Source organism: Schistocerca nitens, chromosome 4 (assembly GCF_023898315.1).
Source record: "Schistocerca nitens isolate TAMUIC-IGC-003100 chromosome 4, iqSchNite1.1, whole genome shotgun sequence".
In the NCBI taxonomy this organism is placed as follows: Eukaryota; Metazoa; Arthropoda; class Insecta; order Orthoptera; family Acrididae; genus Schistocerca; species Schistocerca nitens.
In genome coordinates, this window is record NC_064617.1 from 197510956 (window position 1) to 197528243 (window position 17288).

A 17288-nucleotide genomic window follows, 5' to 3' on the forward strand; every position below is an offset into this window, starting at 1 on the left:
GAGCTTTCAGTTCTTCTTCAATTGCTTTTTTCCAGTGTTTTGAGTCAGGACTAGAAATTGCTTCTTTGATGCTGTAAGGATTATTATACTGAGCAAAGTCACTTCCTATCTTGCTGGCTTGAGAATGACAGAATGCTCTTGTAGCTGCATTGACAGCACTTTGGTAGGTTGCTCTTCAGTTCCCAGTTTAGCCTTATTTACAACATTTTGTGAAATTTCCATCTTTTCCTGTGCTTGGGCAGGTTCACCAGTAACTTGCTTGTGCCAGTCCATGATATCTTGTTCTATGTCAGTCTTGAAGTTTAAGTATGTGTCATCAACTTCTTCTTGTACAGATGCTGAGCTGTTGCTAACCTCATTGAATGTGACAGCCCTCGATACAAACACTGTGTGACTCATGGGTCATAAAGTTGATAATTATTGATTCTCCTTGATAACCAACAAATACAACTTTTCTGGATTTGGCATCAAACTTGTTGTGAAATTGTTTTGGTACATGAGCAAAGGCACCTGACCCAAACACATGAAGATGTCCAACATATGGTTTTCATGCATTCCACAACTCCTATGGAGTTTGCTCCAAATTGCGTTTTGTTGTAGCTCTATTTAATATGTATACAGCAGTGTTAACAGCCTCTTCCCATAAAAAATTCAGAAGGTTTTTCATTTCCAAAATTGTGTGTGCACTTTCAACAATTATGTGACCGTCCCTCTCAGAATGACTGTTCTGTTCTGGCGTAAATGGAGCAGTTGTTTCTAACTGAATTCCATGGTTGCTCAGAAACTGCTTCATACCATAATTCATGTATTCAGTGCCATTGTCCACACGTAATGTTTTGGCATTCTGACCAAACTTGTTCAATACAAAATTACTGAATTCACTAAACCAATCAATGAAATCTGATTTGTGTCTCAGAAAATACACAACTCTGTATCCAGTTGCATCATCTTTGAATGTGACAAAAAGCTTTGCACCACCAATTGATTCAACTGACATTGGCCCACACACATCTGAATGCACAAATTCTCCTGGTTTCATTGAACAATGTGTCCTTGTTGCTGAACTGCATGATTCACAGAAAAAATCTTCCTTTTTTTTTACATTTTGTCTTTCAATCATGTCTTTTGCTGACATCTGTTCAATTGCTCATGTACTAACATGTTCATGATGCCACTGTTTCAGATCAGTCACTGCAACATTAACTTCACTCCCTATTGTGGATTCTGTCATGAAACACATGTTACAAATATTGTTCTCTTCCTTCACGTCTTCAGTTACAGTCTCTCTGTCATATATTGGGACAACTTGATCTTTTTTGAAAGCTGCAGTTATTTTCTTCGACATGCATACACTGACACTAAACAAGTTCTTTCTGGTAGCTGGGATGTAAAAAGGATTTTTGAGACGTGCCTCACTCCATTTGCCACTAACTTCTTTGCTGAAAATAATAGTAGCAACACCGGCAACTTGGAATTCTTTATCATTACCCAGTAACACATGCTCCCCAGTCACTGGACAGAACTTTGAAAACCAAGGAAGTGGGATACAGAAGTACTAAGGAATGAAGAGACATGTTTGAAGTTCTCTGAGGTTAAAGATGAATGATGAATAGCTCAATATGCAGTTCAGTTGAAGAGGAGGGGACATCTCTAAAAATAGCAATCCAGAAGTTGGAAAGAAAACTATAGCTACAAGGAAAGTACCTGCAAAGGAACCATGGATAAGAAAAGAAATACTGCAGTTGATGGATGAAAGAAGAAAGTACAAAAATGATCTGGGAAATTCAGGAATTCAGAAATACAAGTCATTTAGGAACAAAATAAATAGGGCATTTTAAGGTAACAGGGGATAATATGGAGCTCTTCCAAGTAGTTCATAATTTAAATTTAAAGCAGAACAGCAGAAATAATGTGTTGGGCAGGTGTACTTCAATCACAACAGTTCATAGTAGAATCCAGTTATAAAGATGTTTAGAACAACTGCAAAGTAAATCGTTATTTTATTGAGAAGACATTATTCAGTTTCGATCTTTGTAGTGACAGACAAGTATTTGTATGTCTCATATTTTGTGCAAAGATGTCATTAAATGAAGCAAGAGGGATGAAGCTGTGCCAAAACACAGAGTTATTCCTAATTATGTAATCTGATAGCATGTAATAAATTAGTTCTAATTTTAATTTTCTGTGCTTAAGAATAAAATTATGTATTAAATGCAGAGTGAAAATAGTGTAATGCAAAATGGACATGAAAATACTTGTTCTTTGTTTTGATGAGTGTCGTAGTTCCTTTGCATAGTGTTTTTTTTTTTTTATGGCAATGAATTACAAAATCATGTGGTGATAAATATATAATGTATTTAGGTTTAAGTATTTAAATATTATAAAAATTTTAAACAAATTGTGGCCTTGTTTAGGAATTATTTTGATTAATGTACACTCCTGGAAATGGAAAAAAGAACACATTGACACCGGTGTGTCAGACCCACCATACTTGCTCCGGACACTGCGAGAGGGCTGTACAAGCAATGATCACATGCACGGCACAGCGGACACACCAGGAACCGTGGTGCTGGCCGTCGAATGGCGCTAGCTGCGCAGCATTTGTGCACCACCGCCGTCAGTGTCAGCCAGTTTGCCGTGGCATACGGAGCTCCATCGCAGTCTTTAACACTGGTAGCATGCCGCGACAGCGTGGACGTGAACCGTATGTGCAGTTGACGGACTTTGAGCGAGGGCGTATAGTGGGCATGCGGGAGGCCGGGTGGACGTACCGCCGAATTGCTCAACACGTGGGGCGTGAGGTCTCCACAGTACATCGATGTTGTCGCCAGTGGTCGGCGGAAGGTGCACGTGCCCGTCGACCTGGGACCGGACCGCAGCGACGCACGGATGCATGCCAAGACCGTAGGATCCTACACAGTGCCGTAGGGGACCGCACCGCCACTTCCCAGCAAATTAGGGACACTGTTGCTCCTGGGGTATCGGCGAGGACCATTCGCAACCGTCTCCATGAAGCTGGGCTACGGTCCCGCATACCGTTAGGCCGTCTTCCGCTCACGCCCCAACATCGTGCAGCCCGCCTCCAGTGGTGTCGCGACAGGCATGAATGGAGGGACGAATGGAGACGTGTCGTCTTCAGCGATGAGAGTCGCTTCTGCCTTGGTGCCAATGATGGTCATATGCGTGTTTGGCACCGTGCAGGTGAGCGCCACAATCAGGACTGCATACGACTGAGGCACACAGGGCCAACACCCGGCATCATGGTGTGGGGAGCGATCTCCTACACTGGCCGTACACCACTGGTGATCGTCGAGGGGACACTGAATAGTGCATGGTACATCCAAACCGTCATCGAACCCATCGTTCTACCATTCCTAGACCGGCAAGGGAACTTGCTGTTCCAACAGGACAATGCACGTCCGCATGTATCCCGTGCCACCCAACGTGCTCTAGAAGGTGTAAGTAAACTACCCTGGCCAGCAAGATCTCCGGATCTGTCCCCCATTGAGCATGTTTAGGACTGGATGAAGCGTCGTCTCATGCGGTCTGCACGTCCAGCACGAACGCTGGTCCAACTGAGGCGCCAGGTGGAAATGGCATGGCAAGCCGTTCCACAGGACTACATCCAGCATCTCTACGATCGTCTCCATGGGAGAATAGCAGCCTGCATTGCTGCGAAAAGTGGATATACACTGTACTAGTGCCGACATTGTGCATGCTCTGTTGCCTGTGTCTATGTGCCTGTGGTTCTGTCAGTGTGATCATGTGATGTATCTGACCCCAGGAATGTGTCAATAAAGTTTCCCCTTCCTGGGACAATGAATTCACGGTGTTCTTATTTCAATTTCCAGGAGTGTAGTTTCACGTGACGCGACTCAGGACTTGGGATATGAGTGGGGAAAGGAGGTCTTTGGTCGTTGTCCATTGTGGTGGTAAGTTCAGAGCGGCAAAGTGCTGTGGGTGTAAGCATGGACGCCAGTGTATGGGAATAAGCTGTGAAGGAACAACATGAAAGTTTGTAGGTGTGAGACAGTAAACCATGTGTATGAATTGCACCTATTATTATTATTATTATTATTATTATTATTATTATTAATCCAGATTGGATTTGTGAACTTTAATGTGAATAGCCTCAAAGTTAGAAGTGTTTTTTTTTTAAATAAATAAGTTTCAATCTGAACTTGTATAGTGTACCTCATTTTGCGCAAGGTTGTGGTATGGACAATTGTGTATTCAGTTCACTGCTGTTCAAAGACTAGCCAATATATGACTCAGTACTAGGGGCACAAATGCAACCGTTCACTACCAACCCCCTTTGCAGATGAACCACATGAAAAATAGGTAGTGAACGCGTCCGAGTACAGCTGCAATTGGGGGCTCATCTGGGATAGGACGTCCTTATCTATTCCATAGTATTTTGGAATAGGGTGTCTGTCTGATGTTTAGGCTTTTGAACAGCCAGTGTGGGGGCTCTGAGCTAAATCGGTGCATTAGCAGTAGTGGCGTGTTTGTGCTGGACAAGATACGCGCTGCCCCTTGGTTACACCAATATAAGGCCACTGCAATTGTGAGGCAGTCATTTACACAGCCTGGTGAGTCAACCATGTGTTGCCATGGGTAAAACTGTCATCCGTGCCATGTCCATGTGTTGCCATGGGTAAAACTGTCATCCGTGCCATGTCCATGTGTTGCCGCAGGTAAAACCGTCATTTGTGCCGTGTCCACGTGTTGCTGCGGGTAAAGCAGTCAAAGCTGCCAAGGGTCCACACAATGTTTTCTTGCTCCTCATTGAGTTTGCTGCGTGTCCACACCGCTGAATATGAATCATTGCATAGCTGTGCTGCCAGCACTGACTGCAGACATCGTGTCACACGAGGATATAAAAGATAAGTACAGCCAGTAGCTACATTGCAAAATTGTGCCCTTTCATTAGCCATGGCTGATGTGATGTGTGAATCTCAAAGTGAAGGTGAATCAGTGGATGTTAGGAGTAACTGAAGGTTGGATACCAGGAAGTAACCTGAGTGCATTTTCTGTAAAACTTAGTAGTAAATTAGGAGAAATAGATTCAAAAATGGGGAATATAAAAATTGAAATAGTTGGAGAAATTGATTCAAAAATAGGGGATATGGAATTAAGGCTTAGTGATAAAATAAAGACAGTGAGTGAAAAATTTGATCAGCTAGATCTCAAATTCACTCAAATTACAGATACAGTCGAAAACACGGTTAAAATTGCTGAGGGAATTATTGAGAGAGTTGATAAGGTTGAAAATGAACTAGTAGCCAAGGTGGTCACTGTGCAAAGTCATCTTGTGGGGCAGATTCTGGCACAGGAATGGAAGTGCACATTATTTCAGAAACAGAGGCAGACATTGAATCCATTAAGATACGAGTTCTGGATTGCCATAAGGGGATTACTGACAATAAGAAGGAATTAGAAGGGGTAATAAATGTCTTGAGGGTAACAATTAAGACTGTAGCAGCAGGGAATGGAAATTTGTTGTTGGGATATCCTATGGGGCATGGATTTCAATCAAAACCTTTTAGTGGGGAGAGTAAATACCATGCTGTTGACTTTTTAGCTGCATGTAAGGATAACTTTGTGACAGGGATGAATGAGCAGGCAAAAATTAAATATGTTACGAGGCAGTTGGAAGGAGGAGCTCAAACATGGGCTAACCAAAGTGATCATAAATTTTGTGATTTTAAAACCTTTGAAAACCTGTTCTTCAACAAATACTGGGGCCAGGCAAAACAAGATTGCAAAATGATTTTTTGAATGGATCGAGTTACAAGAGTGGAAAGAAAAGTATGAGAGAGTTCTGTGTTAGAGAGCTGAGTAAATTAAATAAACTGGATAGGCCACTTGGTGTATTAACAGAAATATCAACACTAAGGAGAAGATTACCAAAACATTTGCAATGGGATTTGATTCACAGTGCAACAGATTCATTGGAAGAATTTCTTAATTTTGTGGATAATATGGAAAGGGCATTATGTTACAGACCTAAATACATGGAACAGAGGGAGAGTGGAATGTATCATGAAAGGGGTAACAGTATTAATTATGAGTACAATAATAACCATAACAGGCGGAGAGAAGATAGAAGTGATTAGAATAATCAGGATAGAGATTGGAGAAGCAGGCCACAAAGATATAACAGAAATTTTGGGGGGAGAAGAGACAATTTTGATCACAGGAGGAGTGATAGAGAAGGTGTGAGAATAGAGGGAATGCCAGATACAAATGCACAGGGTAGGCGGTCAAAAAAGTAATTGATGCCTCACTCAAGGTCCGCAGGGGGGCTGGTAATTTTGTGAACAGGGCCAGACAAGGACATGATGGGATGAGTAGTAAAGTCAGCATAAAAAATAGGGAAATTGGAATGTCATATGGATACTGTCTTAGGAAAAGAAAATCTGTGGGGAGGTTTTAACAATTACAGAAATAGAGATAAAAGGAATAACAGGAAAAAATAGATCAAGGCTAATATCAGCAATGAATAGTGTGAGTTTAACATTGATGACATGTTTAAGAGGGAAGAGAAATTACAAGCAGAGGAGGACAATATTGGTTTGTGTGCAGCAAAATTCATTGAAAGGTCAGAGACAGAGGTAGTTTCATCAAAAGGAGAAACAGAAGTGGATATGGAACTAAGGGGCATTGTTCACAGTAATAATGGATGTGATGAACAGGTAGAGATGTTTATTGGAAATAGTATGGAGAATTGTGGGAAAGGTGAGGAGAGGATTATTCAGTGTGATGTAAAGATTAATATGAGTGGTGTATTTGACAATGCAGAAAACACTGGTAAATTACTTACTGATAATGTTACTGTGCTCGTGGGTGCAGGTGATAACTGGTAGGGATAATGCGTTCAATGTGGATATGGAAATGTGTAATGATATGGAGAATGTTGCTGTAGGTTTCCCAGAAGATAAAATTGAAACCTATGTTTTCTTAACCCATGATGATGCAAGCCTGAAAGATGTTAATTGTAGATGGTTAGGAAAGGAGGAGGCTGATTATGATTTGAGTGATTGGATGTCCTATGCAAAATTACATAAAGCTTTGTTGCCTGAGAATGAGGTAAACTAAAATTTAAAATTGCCAGAAAATTGGCAGAATTAAGTGAAGAAGAGAATGTTGAGTTTGCTATTAAGGATCTGTTTGAAGGGGATACTGATGCATGTTTTGGAGAAAGATCTAAAGATATTTCCATTATGCAAGAGGAAAGCAGGAGTGAAATAGAAAGTGATTTATTACAGGAATCAGGGTTGAACAGAGTAAAAATAGTGGTGATACAGCCAATAATTTATATCAATGTGGGAGGAATTACAGATATAGCATTATTAGACTCTGGCTCAAGTTTATCTGCATGTGAATAAACTGTGAAGGAACAATGTGGAAGTGTGTAGGTGTGAGACTATAAACCATGTGTATGAATTGCACCTATCATCATCATCATCATCATCATCATCATCATCACCACCACCACCTGTGAAACCAGTCATGTGGTCTACAAGCTAAGCTGCAACAACTGTGCTTTATTCTGCGTAGGTGTGACAACCAACAAGCTATCTGTCCACATGAATGGCCACTGACAAACTGTGGCCAAGAAACAAGTGGACCACCCTGTTGCTGAATACGCAGCCAAACATTATAGCCTTCATTTCAATGACTGCTTCACAGCCTGTGCCATATGCGTCCTTCCCACCAACACCAGCTTTTCTGAATTTTGCAGGTGGGAACTTTCCCTGCAATACACTGTATGTTCCTGTAACCCTCTTGTCCTCAACCTTCATTAGTTGCTGTCCTCATCCATCCAGCCTCTTCCCTGCTCCCATTCCAGCACTACACAGCCGTCATTCCACCACCACACCCAGATTTTTTTTTTTTTTTGTATTTCTCTGCTTTTCCGCATTCTGAAGGCTGCAAAGTGCAAAGTGTACATTCCAAGATTGCTGCATGCAATGAAAGAGAATGACCCAAATCAAATGATAGAGTACTGCAAGTGGTTTGAAGGCATACTTCCCGAGGATGAACAGTTTGCAAGGTTGGTTACCTGGTCTGATGAAGTGCAGTTCAAACTGAACAATACTGTAAACCACCACTACTGTCTGTACTGGGCTCCTGAAATCCTTACATTTGTGTTGATAAACATGTTAAACTACTGGGTGTGAATGTGTGATGTGGTATATCGTTGCCTGATTTGATTTGCCCCATTCTTCTTTGAAGGTATCATAAATGGTGAGGTGTATCTTCATATGCTGCAAACATCAGTTTTACCTGCCATCTAAGAGATGCTTGGAAATGAAAGATTCTACCTACAACAAGGCAGCACTCTGCCTCGCTACCACAGATATGTCAGAACCAAAATCTACCTGGATGATGGATGGTTGAAGAGGAACATATGAGTCCCACCATGGTCTCCAGACCTTACACCTGTTGAATTCTACCCACATAGGACACTGGAAGATGAAGTTTATCAACAGAAGCTAGCTACACTGAATGAGCTATGAGAAACCATCGAGGCATCCTGGGCAGCTCTCATGCCGGCAACACTGACAGACAGAGTTTGGGCAACAGTTCAGTGCCACACTGTTGTTTGGGTGCTAATGGGGGTCACTTTGAAAACACAAAATAACCTTCTGCCTCTGCAAGATTTGTAATAATATGTCATTTTGTTCCCCTAATATTGACTACCAAAGAGTGTCTACATTTGCATATTAAATAATTATTCTTAGTACATTCTTGATATTGATATCAAGTCAATGGAGTCCTCATTAACACAGATCTATTGCAATTAGCGGTTGCGCCTGCATGTGTGTATTAGTTCTGAAGAAGGATCTGTCCAAAAATAATCAAACTTTTCAAACAAACTGATATGCCTGTCAATGATTAACATCTCAAATATTTGGTGAGTTGTTATCTTTTCTCCTTAAACATCAGTCATAAATTTCAGAACTGCAATATTCGAGTAAGAACTCAAGCACAAGTGATAAACTGTATCAATGAGAAGGCAGAGCACGGAAAGATGAAACCATGAATAAAAACAAATGAAATGTTTTCATCTGAAGAATAGTAAATTTTAAGGTGCATATTCAAAATTATTGTCACTCACGGCAGAACAATAATGAACATTGTATGTAAGAATGTAGTCCAATGTCATTAACAAAATTATATAAATGTATACATTCCAAAATTTGTGATGCACTTCTTAATTAAAGTGTGTTGGTTTCATGTATGCACTTACCATTGGCAGAATTTCCCAGTCCAATAATAACAGAGGCATAGTGTGAGGAGCCCTCTTCTTGCCAACCTACTGAACACTGCCAAGGGCCAATGTCAAAATCACTGATGCTTTTTATATGCAGACCACAATCACCATGACTGAGTCCAGCTCCAACATAGCTGTAGTTTCCTGTGATCACACCAGGAGACAGTACAAATGCTGAATCATTGTAAGGAGGTTTGAAGCGACAGAATGTGAGGCTCCTGGGAATGGTGCAGTGCATACTAACACTATCAGACACTGTAGCATCATCTTGTACCATTGCTGAGAGTTGTGGACCTGTAATTCAATGAGATTATGACTATTAATAAATGGCAAATAAAAACGTTATTTGTGTTGTTATCTATCAGACTTAATACAAACAGAAATAGTATATATTTTCTACCCACTTGTGTAATAGTATTATAGCATGCACTGTTACATTTTGGTAAGGGTTGTGCACCCTAAAACACTAATAATCATCATAATAACTAATCATCTTGGTAAGGATCTTTAAAAAATAACATGTTTAGCCTGAGAGATTTTTGTGCATTAATAGTGGGAAAGGTCTTATGATGTGTGCAAGTAATTAACTACAACAGGTTATTGCACTCAAGCTACACTATAATTAAACAAGTGTACATTTTGGAAGAATATGATTTATTTCTTTTGGAGTCTTGATGCAATCTTAATGGCATTTTCAGGACTTCCTGAACAAATATTCTCATTGATTCAGATGTTTTATATTCTTGAATATATGTTATAATGTATTCACACTTAATAAAGTTTTCAATATTATGAGAAGCAAAGTTGCTACTCACCATATAGCAGAGATGCTGAGTCACAGATAGGCACAACAAAAAGATTCTCACAATTATAGCTTTTGGCCATTAAGGCTTTCTTCAATAATAGACACACATATGCAGATGCACACACACTCATGCAAGCACAACTCACACACTCGACTGCAGTCTCAGCAACTAAGTGGGTGGGGGTAAGGAGGAGGCTGGGGTGGGAGGGGGAGGAATAGTATGGTGGGGTGGTGGACAGTGAAGTGCTGCATGTTAGATGGCGGGCAGGAGAGAAGTGAGGAGGGGGGAGCAGCGGAAAAGGAGAGAAATAAAATGACTGATTGTGGTGGTGGAATGACAGCTGTCTAGTGCTGGAATGGGAACAGGGAAGGGGCCGTATGGGTGAGGACAGTGAATAACAAAGTTTGGGGCCAGGAGGGTTACAGGAATGTAGGATGTATTGCAGAGAAATTTCCCACCCGTGCAGGTCAGAAGAGCTGGTGTTGGTGGGAAGGATCTGTGGTGTCACCGCCAGACACCACACATGCTAGGTGGTAGCTTAAATTGGCCGCGGTCCATTAGTACATGTTGGACCCGCGTGTCGCCACTGTCAGGATCACAGACCGAGCGCCACCACAAGGCAGGTCTCGAGAGACGTACTAGCACTCGCCCCAGTTGTACGGACGACATTGCTAGCGACTACACGTACGAAGCCTTTCTCTCAATTGCCGAGAGACAGTTAGAATAGCCTTCAGCTAAGTCCATGGCTACGACCTAGCAAGGCGCATTAACAATATCTGGAGAGAGTCTCACTTGTATTATCAAGAGAAATGTACCACAATGAATTAAAGTTAAGTATACGAGAAGCTCCATTCTTTTCTTTATAGCTTTCATCACGTATCCTGTTTCAGACTTAACACCAGTCGGCGTGTGTGTACGCGTGCCTTTCGGTTACCCATCACTGTGGACTGGCTGCCTTGTCAGTCCACTACAGGATCCATAAGGCATAGGCTGTGAAGCAGTCATTGAAATGAAGGATATCATGTTTAGCCTTCATCATTTCTGTACCATGAGGTTTGCCACGTTTTTTGCTTACCTCCATAATGTCCTCATCTTCTCATAAATGCCACAATTTCACCAGCAGCATCGTACCCAGGTTTTTGAACGTCTCGCTGTTTATGGCATCATCTTAAATGTGTTGAAGTGTGTGGTTGGTCAACCAGGGGTGACTTTCTTGGGACATCATATTTCATCAGCAGGCTCGTTCCCACCACCAGCGAAAGTTGAGGCTGTGTTAAACTTCCCACGACTGGCTACTTCAAAAGAGTTGCGCAGATTCCTTGGCATGTTCAATTTTTACCAATGTCATTTGCCACATGCCACTGAAGTGTAGGAACAACTCATGCTTGCATTGTCAGGCCCCAAGCCAAAGGGCAAAGCATTACTGCAATGGTTCCCAACAATGATCAACACATTTGAGGCAGCCAAGAGGACTCTTACCAATACTGCACTCCTTGCACACCATACCAAAGAAACTCCCTGGCTTTAGTTGTAGACGTCAGTCAAACAGCAATCAGATCTGCACTTCAGCAACATGTAGACGACACATGGCAAGCTCTTGCCTTCTTTTTGCATAAGCTGACACAAGCACAGCAAAGATGGAGTGTGTATAATCGCAAGCTGTTAGCCATGTATGGAGCAGTAAAGTACTTCCACTTCCAACTGCAAGCAAGAATCTTTACCATACACACCAATCGTAAGATGTTTACATATATCTTGCAGCAAAACAATGACAAGTGTTTGTGATGGCAGTTTAGCCACCTCGAATACATAGCGCAATTCTAGACTGACAAACAAAGCATCTCAATCCTTGGAGCCTCGAGAACATAGTGGTTGAGAGCTTGTCTCGGGTTAGCACAGTCATGAAGACTGTCGATCTCTCACACCTATGTGACACACAACAGACTGGTCAGGAACTCTGTAACCTTCTGCACAGCACACAGGATGGCCTACATGCCAGTGGGACAGCACAAATTGGTTTTCCATGGTCTACATAATGTCTGTCACTGAGGCATCAGAGTGTTGGCAAAACTCATTGCCTCTCATTACCTTTGGCCAGGTATCCAAAAGAATTGCTGTCAGTGGGTCCACTCTTGCACAAAATGCCAATAAAGCAAGGTAACACTGCATGTAAACGTGCCTATTGGCAGCTTTCTGGAGGTCACTGAGAGATTCGCCCACATTCACCTGGACATCATGGGACTCCTGACATCATCAGGAGGACAGCAATACCTATTAACAACTACTACTGATAGATTAATGTGTTGGTCTGAAGGAATCCCGGTCAACAATACCTCTGCTGAGTTACTTCCAGTAGCATTAATGGCACAATGGGTTGCTTCATTTGGTTGTCAGCTATACATAAAAACTGATAGAGGATGCCAGTTTGAATCTGAACTTTTCACACAGAGATGCAAATTATGTGGAGCAACATGGCACTAACCAGAAGCTACCACCCAGGCAGAACAGGATGATGGAGGACTGACACCACTCCTTGAAAGCAGTGCTCATGTGCTACTATACAAATTGGGCCATGACCTTACCTATGAACGGTACAAAACCCAGACCCTGATGCAACACTGGCAGAGCTCATTTTTGGAGAGACACTTAGTCTATCAGGGGAAACTGTTAAGTCAAGAGCATTACATCAACCATACTTAATAACTCAACTCAAGAATACATTGCTCAAATGCGACCTCAACTGGCATCATGACACAGTTCATGTCCTTCATTTGTGCATAAAGAATTAACAAACAGCACTCATGTCATGCTTCAACAAGATGGAGTTAAAGCATCTCTCTTATCACCATATATCAGACCTCATGATGGCCTCACTCACATGGATAAAACAATGGACATCCTGCTAAAGGGCAAGTGCAGCATCATCTCCATCGATTGTGTCAAGCCAGTGTTTGTATTTGATGGCTATTTTGATGCACCTCTGCCTTCTACAACCAGCCAACTGCATTCCCCACCTTCTATGACCAAACGACCATCCGATGAACAGCAGGAGCCCATTTTCCATCAAGATTTCTCAATGGTGTTAGGGATGATGGTAGCAGATGCTGTTCTGCTTCTCTACGGGGGGCTGAATTGGTGATGGCAGGGATCGTGCATTCTGCAGCATGATCAGCTGATTGCCAAGTTACCTAAAAGAAGTTCACATGCTCACTGCCTAGGGCACTGACGTGTGTATTTATTCTATGCCTAAGAAGAAACTCTATTGAACTGTGTGGTTTTAGTTTTTAATATTATTATTATTCCATTGTTATCTGTCATAGTGACAAATTTACTTATCCACTTTGCTTCCAAAAAATGTTACTGTTCACAATGTACATGACTTTCCTTGACATAATTGAGAGTAGAAAAAAAATGGAAGAAAGAGTAATTCTCACATTTGCTGTGTGTTGTATGCAAAGGTATCACACACAATTTAGAGGCTGTCTTATAGCCCTATAAGATTATCTTCAAATTATTTCCATGAGAATCACTTAACATTTGTAAATTTGGTCACATAAAATGTTTGCATAATCATTGGCCATAATCCACCCTTCAATTTTAACATCCATATGAACAGTATGATAAAAAAAATTTGGTTCATGTCCTCACAAATCAACATGCAGGTTTAGTTTATGAAATAGGCCACATATTGTATAACTTTACATGGTTGCCAAATGCACAGAGCCCTGACATGTTAGAAACAAGGTGAAAGATGGGTCATTAGAGTATTTTATTCTTTCCAACCATTGTTTGTCCACATTATGTGGTCTCAAAGCAGGGAATAATTGTGTCAAAACAATACTATTATGTTACCTAGGATGACAAAATTTGATAAAGAATAAGAAAATACAGTTAATTAATGGAGTATGGTCTGATTTTCATAGTGAAATGAAATAAATAGATAATAATAATGATCATTATACTCAAAGTGCCAGAATCAATCAGCAGTTATGTGGAGCAGACAGCTAGACCCAGCTAGCTATGTTGACATGAAGGCAGAGGCTAAGGTTTCCATGGTGATGTCATCCAAAGGCGTTGTCTCCAGCCAGCAGGTATATTGGTTAATCATTGTAAGGAGATATTGCTGGCCATTCGATGGGGAAAGTGGTCCACTACATCAAGGTGTAATTGAGCTAAATGAGAGGTTGTGTGTGGAAAGTTACCTCCTGGCATACGTAAATAATGGGACACTTTGCAATGCTGGCATTGAAGGTACGTCCACATTCACTGCTGCAATCCCTCTCCATACCTAGCCAAACGAAGCACTGTGACATGAGGCGAAAGGTGGGATGGGCTCCAAGGTAGCTTGGACTGTGGACACCATCAGAGGCTTGTTGTTGGAGTGGTGATGGGAGAAAAGGATGAGGTCTTCCTCCAGACACATCACAATATAGTCTGCCATCTTCTCCTGGAATGCCAACAAGTTGCAGCTGCAATGCTGATGTGGCATCGTAAAGAACATTCAGAGCCCTTGGTCATTCTTTTGTGCATGTGCCAGTTCTGAAAAGTCAATAGGGCTCACTATATAGCTGACACCTGAGAGAGTCAGCCACGACATTATCAATTCTGGAAATGTGCCTCAACTCTGTACAAAATGACCTTATAAACTCTACATAATTGAACTGGCAGGGAGAGCAGTTGACACTATTCATTTTGAACACACAGAACAGTGATCTGTGATCTGTGCACATCATGAACATCCTCACTTCTAGTTATGGATGAAAGTATTTAACTGACTCATACATGGCAGGAGTTCTTGGTCACATACTCTCCACTTATGCTGTGATGGCAACAATTTGCAGGATGAATATACAAGCAGTTGCCATGAATCTTCTGGCCTATAATCATTTGACTTGCACTTACCACTAATGCCAAAGGTGTCTCCAGCTTAGTGCGTGTCAGCAGTGCTTGCTGCATCTGCTGTGCTGTTTTTCACAGCCTCAGAAGTGGAGCACACTGTTGCATTACAGTGCCATCTCAAACCTTGAGGCCAGAAAGTGCTTTGTTCAACGGCTCTTGCAGTTTTGCTGCATCGGGTAAGTGTCGGCGGAAATAGATTAGCATGCCTAAAAGCCAGCATAACTTCTTGATTGTCATCAGTCATGGTATCAATAAGGTTGCTTCAACCTTTTCAGTTAGTGGTAGCGACCCTGTAGACGAAATGTTGTGCTTAAGAATGTTACCTCAGAGTGTCCAAACACAAACTTGGCCACTTCCAGCACCACACAAAATTGTTCTAGACACTCAAATACTTCTTGTAGTTGCTGGTGGTGTTGCTTCCTGGTGGCAGAAAACACATGTATGTTGTCAGGTATGCAACACAAAGTGGCAGTCCTCATACAGCAGAGTTGATAAACCTCTGCCAAGTTTGTGCAGCATTCTATAACCCAAACATCATAGATTTGCTCTCATAAGTTCTGAATGGAGTGATTATTGCTGTCCATTTACCTCCATTCTGGCCAAACAACCAATGTTATGGTTTGCTCAAGTCGAAGCTAGTTTTAGCTACACAGGAATTATGGTCAACTTGACAAAATTCACCCTCACCATGAGCCAACTTGACCATCGCTATGCTGCAAAAGTACAGGACATGATCATAGTACGACCCCATGAAAATTAATATGAAAAGCATAATTCAGAATTAATTTGAAGGATCACTATGTCACACAAAGAGTGGATCAGACAGGTACGGGCAAGAAGGCATTGATGATCACAAGCTGTCTCAATATGTGTCACCTGCTTAGCAAAGTTGACACAGTTAACGTCCCTAACAACCTACTACACACACTGTGGAGCAGCCTACTACCTTTACAAGTTAAAGCAATCATGGCATGGCAGATGGAGATGTCATTGGATGTGGTGGTGGAGCTCACTGATCAGATTCCAAAGATCAATACACCCATGCAGATTAGTGCACTGACAGCATCATGCGCACATGAAGGATAGTGGAGTAACAGTGCCATGCATTAGTACAGCAGTGGAAGCAACAGTAGCAAACACAGAATTAGCCATACTGGTGATGAAAGTGGACACACTATGCACACAGAATGGTGCACTACCACATCAGGACAGTGCTTCCAATGGTACAGGATGTAATTACTGAAGATCCAGAAGCTAATCATCAATGAATGCTGCATCACTGAATACAGAACACCCTACATGCTGATATCACCACAGGTTCACCAAAAATGCGCATAAATGTACAACTCTGTTTCACACCCAAATGCCAGTGGCATCCAGTAGCAGATGCAAAAAACAGCTCAAGAAAGTCACAGTGCCTGTTTGTTAGTGATAGGAGATCCAGTCAGAAGTATTTAATAGTCACCGGCTCAGAGAAGACTAAGTTCAGTGCTGTAGACTGTCAACTGCATTTGCTGCAAATATCTCATCCATCTCTACATATGGAATGCAGCAACAGAGGTAAATTTGGGACTGCACCTTACATTTAAATGGGATTTTACCAATGCCAATGTTATGGAGCTGATAATAGGAGGTGATTTTCTGGCACACTGCCATCTATTACTAGATGTAGCCAATGTCAAACTGGTCAACAGTTTTACCTGACTGATGACGTGTGGTTTTCACAACACCACCTCAGTGCAGAGTGCCAATCCAGCTCAAGCAAGTGACAAGGAGTGCACTGCACTGCTGGGGCAAACTCCGACCTCAGCCAGGCTACAAGGCACACCTATTCACATGGTATACAACATGGTAAACCATATAGAAACCACAGATGGTCCACCAGTGTCTTGTAGATCCAGGAGATTGGCATCTGATTGTCCATTGCTTAAGTGGAATTCCATGTAATGCTTAAGGAGGGCCATCAGTTAGCCTTTGGTCATCAACACTACACATTGTCATGAAGAAAGGAGTTGCCTAGCACCTGCGCAGTGACTATCGTCCATTTAGTACAAGAACATTGCCTGACCAATATCCTGTGCCTTTGTTGTGTGACTATCATTACATCCTGCATGGCGCAACAATATTCAATGGTTTGGATTGCACCAAAGCATATACACAGATACCTGTGGCAGAAGAGGACAACAATGTTGCATTTGAAAGTTTCATTGGAACAAAATTATTTATTTTAGCAACCTTATGCACCAAACAAATTGGACAAATGGTTACACTCTAAGTTGGGTACACATCTGAACTTTTAG

General features: G+C 41.7%; 1 protein-coding gene across 1 annotated transcript in view; it reads right to left on the reverse strand.

Annotated features, from left to right (window-relative positions):
- The window catches only part of LOC126253156 (uncharacterized), a 169627-nt gene that overhangs the window by 12200 nt on the left and 140139 nt on the right, over positions 1–17288 (reverse strand). Inside the window, exon 7 of the mRNA XM_049954314.1 lies at positions 9260–9577. Within this exon, the coding sequence (XP_049810271.1) occupies positions 9260–9577 (318 nt within the window). The remainder of the gene's footprint in view (positions 1–9259; positions 9578–17288) is intronic.